Consider the following 6,931-nt stretch of genomic DNA (forward strand, 5'->3'; position numbering starts at 1 on the left):
TTCTTTTTTCTTCTTCTACATTTTTTTTCTTCTTTCTATATCTCCTCCTCTTCTTTTTACTTCTTTCTTCTTTTCTTTCTTCCTCTACTCTTATCACATTTCTTTTTCCTTCTTTTTTCAAGTTCTATATTATTTGTATATAATCATATATTGTTTTGTTATAATTGTTTTCTTTTTTATTAAAAAAATATGTTTTAGTTAATCCAAAAACTGACCCAAATACTTAATTATAAATACTTTTTATTGGAGTTCCCAAATACTTAGGAGTAGTTAGCACTTAGGACAAAGGGATTAATGCCATAAAAATTAAAGTTCTCACATACACATATAGAGTTCACAAATATAATCCTTTTTAGATACACTTAGAAGATTTTTTGGGACTTATAAATTATATGATTTGATGATAATACAAATATAATCCTTCTATAATAAATCTAAAAAGAACTTTAATTTGGCAAAATAGACACCACAAGCTTTCTTCAAATTATCCATTTTTATTCGAATGAAGAAAATCTTTATCTATTTTACAGCTAGCTAGGATAGTGAACATCATATCTATTTTTGTTCTGGTCCCATATATATATAGTTCCCATGCTCTTTGGGCTCAACATGCATTCTATAAAAGATAATGGAAGGACCAGCTTAATTATTGCATTTGGTACATAATTTGATTATATGGTTGGAAAGGTGGATGATGAAATAACTAAGTGGTAATAGTTTGGCAATTGGCATCATTTGATTGGTTGAAAATATTAGGAGTTTGGGAAGCAAATGAATATGTCAGGTTAATTAGGTATATTTCCCTTTCAACCTTGTGCCATTTGAACACTGCAATGAGTGACTATATATTAATGGTAACCCCAAATAAGGTAATGGTATATATACTCCATGGTAATTGGTAAATATATTCATGAGATTTTTTTTTGGTCAGGAGATTATTCATTTCTTAAAATCATTTTCAATATACAGTTATACACAATCCGAGGCTAGACACAGTTTTTCCGCTTTTAGAAACCCAAATATATGTTGGGCCCAAATTATGTTAAGGTTCAACAGTGAAGTTGATCTTAAGCCCATTAAATCTGTCCACAAAAAGTTACGGCCCATAAAGCCCAACCAAAAATATACTGTTATCATTACAAAAACGAGCCCCCTTCCCCTCCCCCCAAAAAAATTAATTTGATTTTTAATATGTCATCATAATATTTTATTTTCATGTATATATAATTTTAAAATAGAGTAAAGTATTGTTTTTGTCCCAACGTTTGGGGTAAATCCTATTTATGTCCCTAACGTTTAAATCGTCCTATTTGTATTCCTAACGTTTGTAAAAGTGATTCAATGTTATCCTACTGTCAATTATATATCATGAGTGCTTTAGTTTGAGTTTTAAAACTCTCTTTTTGAAGTTAGAATACAAATGTCTGTGATAGAATAGATGATCTACTCCGAAAAATAGCTCATCAAATATTGAAACTAATTCCTACAACATTTACATAATTCACTTTTTTAGGGACATAATTGAATCTAAACACAAATAGTGGATACAATATTAAAATCGAACACATCTAAGTGAGACCTAATTGAGAATAATTGAAAAATATAATCTGATTTGTTAGTATAATTGATAGTAGGATAATATTGAATCACTTTAATAAACGTTAAGGATACAAATAAGACGATTTAAACGTTAGGGACACAAATAAGACTTACCCTAAACGTTGAGGACAAAAATGATACTTTACTCTTTTAAAATAAATAAACAAAATTACTAGATTAAATATTTATTGATGATTACATTTTTTAGAGTATGGTAAACTTTATTATTTCAATTATTAGATTTATGAAACCCATATATATATATCACATTAAAAAAATTATTCAATGATTTAAGTCACTAAAATTTATACCTGTTATAAACAAATCTGCCTTCTATAAATTTTCTACTGCCATTTTGTGTTGACTTTAATTTTGTCTTATGTAAGCAAGACAAAGTCTAACAAAATTTTCCTCTGTTTACATCGTATTAATTAATATATTCACTTATATTACTTTGTCTTCTCAAATAATGGTTTACAAATTAAAGTTCCATATTCAATGGCCGGACTTACCATGATCGTGTTGACAAAATAATTCAAAGTTGTGTGAATGTATTATTGAACAGCTATAGGAGAAAACTATTCACAAGAGAAGGAACTTGTGCAAAGGCAAAAACAACATAAAATTTTTAAGGATCTGGTTAAGAGATATGTTAAAATGATCAGTAAATGATCGTTTTTGTCCCCAACGTTTGAGGTAAGTCATAAAATTGTTTCTAATGTTTCAATCGTCCTATTTAAGTCTCTAACGTTTTAAAATTTATTTCTATGTATCATTTTTATTCCCAACGTTTTTGTCTTATTTAAGTCCTTAACATTTTAAAATTGTCTCAATTTTGTCCCGCCATCAATTCTGCTAACGAATTCTTAACGGCAGAATAATATTGAGTCAGTTTTGAAACGTTAGGGACTTAAATAGAATGATTGAAATGTTAGTAACAATTTAGAACTTACCTCAAACGTTGGAGACAAAAACAATACTTTACTCTAAAATTATTATATTAATATTTTTTAATAAAAAAATACAAAATTTAAGTTTCTCATATATATTTTATATATTTATTAAAAGGGATATTTTTATTAGACACATCCACAAAAATACTTTTATTAAACACTTTTATAAATAAGAGTTGGCAGAAGTTGGCAGAAATGTTGTTGGTAACCTAGCGGGATTATTCTAATAAATGTGTATTTCTTTCAACCTTAGGAAAATGTTTCTTAGTAATTTTGGATTGTATGCAAATATCACATTTCTTATTAAAATCCTTGTTACTAAGATCAATATAATTATTCTTTTGCATATATTCAATTGATTTGTAATTTAAGTGTGCTAATCTACTATACCATAAATCACAAGAATCAACAACATACAAGAAAACATTCACTTTATTAATACTAAGTTTAAACATGCCTTCAGTATAATATCTTTTTCCTACGAATACATCATTCTTAAGCAAGATCACTTTATCGGATTCCATTACAACTTTGAATCCTTTCTTAAACAAGAGACTAGCAGAAACTAAATTTTTTCTCAAATCTGGAACATGAAGTACATTTATTAGACTTAATTTCTTTCCAGATGTAAAATTCAATTCCACAGTTCCTTGACCACAAACTTTGGCTGAGTTGTCATTGCCCATTAAGACTTCTCTATTGTTCACTTCTTCATATATTTTGAATTGGTTGCGATCATTGCAAACGTGAACAGTATCCCCTGAATCTAACCACCATTCAAGTGATTTTTCTTGTGTTGCTATATTAACTTCTGTAACCATGCCAATATGCATGTTTTGTACTTTTTCTACAACCATAGCAATTAGATCATTCTCTTCCACTAAGTTGGTTTTTGGTGCTTCCTTTTTCAGAAGTCTACATTTTTTTATATAATGTCCTTTCTTGTGACAATGATAACACTCTCTTTGTCTCTTCTTATCTTGTTTTGAATCTTTAGAGAACTTTCTTTTCTTCTTATTGATAGTGTTTTCACCAATGTGATTCACTTTAGAACTTTGAGAAAGATACACAGCATCACGTTTTCGAATTTCCTCCTCTATACGTATATGCCTTAGTAATTTCTCAATTGTGAAGTCCTCACCAAGATGTAAAAGTTTCTTCCTATAACCATTCCATGATGAAGGCAATTTTGAAATAATTGCTCCAACTTGTAATGATTCAGGGATCACCACTTGTAGATCACGAAGTCTACTTATAAGGATTTGTAATTCATGAATTTGATCCATGACAGGCATAGTATCATTCATAATAAATTCAAAATATTTCATCATAATAAACTTATATGTTCCTTGTCGTTCGGTATTGTACTTTTCTTCAAAAAATTTTCAAATCTCTAATGGTGATTGAATTGACATGTAGAGATCATAGAGTCGGTCGGACAAAGTATTAAGAATATGGCCTCGACATGTAAAAGTATCTTCATCACGTTTCTTTTTCAGTTGAACAATCTTTTCTTTCTCTTCCGGTGTGGAATTTTCAGCTTCATCGGCAATTGGTGTAGTTTTTGGGTCAATCACATATGCAAGATTGAGAACTGAAAGAAGAAACATTATCTTGTCTTTTCAACGGTTGAAGTTCGTTCCATCAAAGCAATCTAAAATGACAAACTCTTGATTCATGACCTTAAACGTAGTGTTTTGATCTTGTGCCATCTTCAAGAAATATCTCTCTAAAATTGTTGGGTATATAAAGATGGTAAGATGACAAAATCTTATATTTGTGTAGTGGTTTCAAGGCACGATTAGATCGCTTTCTTTAGAGAGATATTTGTCCCCACAGTTAGTTGCTATAGGGTTGATGACAATACTCTCCCAGGATACAATGAAACCTAAGAATTTCTTAATTAGCAATAGTAAGAAATTCTCAACTCTCTTGAACAAAGAAAATCTCTTAATGGTTGAGTAAATTGTACACTTAGTATTACTGATCTGAAATAGTGGATAAGGACTTATTTATACATATTGCATGTAGCAATTATGATTAGTTACGTATACAAATGGTTGTGTCTTTTCTATTGCCAATAGATTCAATGTTTTGAACATACACAACTCTTAAAGAGTAGTGTCCCTTTAGCCAACAGGCACAATATTTTGAACATATACAATCCTTAAAAGGTTGTGTCCTTTCAACTAAATAATACTAAACGGTTAGTAACCGTTTATTTATATTAATATTATTAATTAATAAAATTTGTAAATACCCTTCAGGCAGGAGTTGGTTGAATTCCTTCAAATTGGATGGCGTTTAAACGAAGGTAAAAATCTAAGAGCATCAAGCAAGTAATTTTTACATCATTGATGATCAAATAAAATGATGATATATGTGTGGGAATAGGCAACATTGAGATGATCAATACTCTTGTCAGACTTACATGAATGTGTTATAGACGCTAGAGGTTCTCCATTAAAGTCATTGGAGCATAATGTGATCAAAGCTCTTGCCAAAGATATCTGTGTGCTTGAGGAGCGACCTTTAAAAGAGGCCAACGAACCATTATAAAAAGGGTGAAGATTTTCCTAAAAGACTCGGTATGCTGTAAATTTAGAAGCAACAATCATGACACTTGAGACTAATATGCAGTTCACTTTAGAGGAGTGCAACATACACCCTACAAGAAGGCCATAGCATGGGAGAACAACTATGTATTATAAAAATTCTGCTCTATTAAATCTATGTACAAAAAGCTGAAGTTGCAGGACAAGCCCGTCGCGGCCTTTGCTTGGTGGCCTTCATGGGAAATTCAAGCCAACACTAAGGATGAATCATGGAATGTATGGCTTTGAAGAGAGGGTACAAAACAGGGGAGCAATAAAGGTACAAATAAAATCTCTGTAGGTAACTAGAAAGGCTAGAAATTATGGAGAATCATAGACATATTCAGTGAGGAAGTAGGATATACATGATGATGTAACAGGAAATTTAGGATTTTATTAGCATTTTTGTTTTATATTTGTTTAAAAATTTTTAATTTTCCTGCAGATAGAATTAGATAGAGTAGGATTAAGAACTTTAGGATAGAACAGGGTTGAGTCTTAAAAAAGTTTTCAACCCACAGATAAGATTAAAATAAAGTTCAAACCCTACCCATCCCATTCTCGGTTCTAACTTAGTGTACTGTGTGGTACTTCTCTTCTAAATCATCTGGTCCAACAAAGCACAAAGCAATTTATCAATTAAAATCAACTTAAAAGCATTTTACTTGTAATACATATAATCGCTTATTAATTTACATTGTATTACTAACAAGGCTTAAAACTTGCCATGAAAAACCCATGGATGATGAATTCAATTCTCTGCTATCTGACCACAATCTTCTATAACAACCGGTTCAGATGTCTTCCCAGCATTTGAACCAACCTTCTCCATCTCCTTAACCACACTGTACCCATCAATAACTTTTCCAAACACAACATGCTTCCCATCAAGCCATTCAGTCTTGGCAGTACATATAAAAAACTGAGAACCATTTGTATGGGGCCCTGCATTTGCCATGGAAAGCATACCAGGTCCTGTATGCTTCAACTTGAAATTCTCATCGGCGAATTTAGAACCATTGTCAGTGTGTCATTACGTAATTAAATTTACGTGTAAAATTATTTTACGCTCACATTACAGCAAAATTAAATTAATATATTATATTATATATGATAAAGATGGAGGAATATGGTTTGCATTCTCTTAATTCTAGTATTTGTCCATTGTCAATTATCGGACATAATAAGAAAACAAGATGAATATATTAGTTGTTTCACACGCAAAATCTCATATGAATGCATATGATGAACTGGCTGAAATATGATAATCAAATTAAACCTCACTTTGTTGATGTCATTAAGATTAGTTAAGCCAGGCCACTAATATTTGATGGATATGGATAGTGTATGCAACTATATATTATACCTTTTAAAAAAGGGCCTTGTTCTTGCAATTGCACTACCAAGTAACTTCTTGGTTATTACTTATTAGTGTGTGTGGTGCGCATGAACCATGGAAAATATATATATATACTTGGTTGGGAAGAATGAATAAAGAATAGCTAAATTAAAAAAGAAGCTAAAAAGCTACCAAAACTTCACCAATTTACAATTTCCTTGAAAGTTCAGTATGCACTAATTTCACTTTGCCACATAAAACGGTTCAATTACAAACGTTAGGGAAACGATGTGGAAATTGACTACTTACAAGTTACAAGTTACAAGGCAAGGCTTTTCTTAAAGGAGGATAATATTATTTATATAAAAATAATATTATAAATTGTTAAATTATTTAATTAAATATATCAAATTATTTAATATTTTATAATATTATTTTTATATAAA

General features: G+C 30.3%; 1 protein-coding gene across 1 annotated transcript; it reads right to left on the reverse strand.

Moving 5' to 3' along the window:
* LOC107637297 (peptidyl-prolyl cis-trans isomerase E-like) lies at window positions 3,938-6,104 on the reverse strand. Its single transcript, XM_016340729.1, has 2 exons — window positions 5,918-6,104; window positions 3,938-4,146 (listed from the first exon to the last, which is right to left on the reverse strand). The coding sequence occupies exons 1-2, from the start codon at window positions 6,102-6,104 to the stop codon at window positions 3,938-3,940; spliced, it is 396 nt and encodes a 131-aa protein (XP_016196215.1).

Source organism: Arachis ipaensis, chromosome B04 (assembly GCF_000816755.2).
Source record: "Arachis ipaensis cultivar K30076 chromosome B04, Araip1.1, whole genome shotgun sequence".
Classification (NCBI taxonomy): domain Eukaryota; kingdom Viridiplantae; phylum Streptophyta; class Magnoliopsida; order Fabales; family Fabaceae; genus Arachis; species Arachis ipaensis.

Coding starts and splice junctions, on each gene's coding strand:
- LOC107637297 (XM_016340729.1), bottom strand. CDS start 6,104: ATGGCAAATGCAGGGCCCCATACAAATGGTTCTCAGTTTTTTATATGT. Junction 4,147..5,917: donor GGTTGTTATAGAAGATTGTG/GTCAGATAGCAG, acceptor TTCTTCTTTCAG/TTCTCAATCTTGCATATGTG.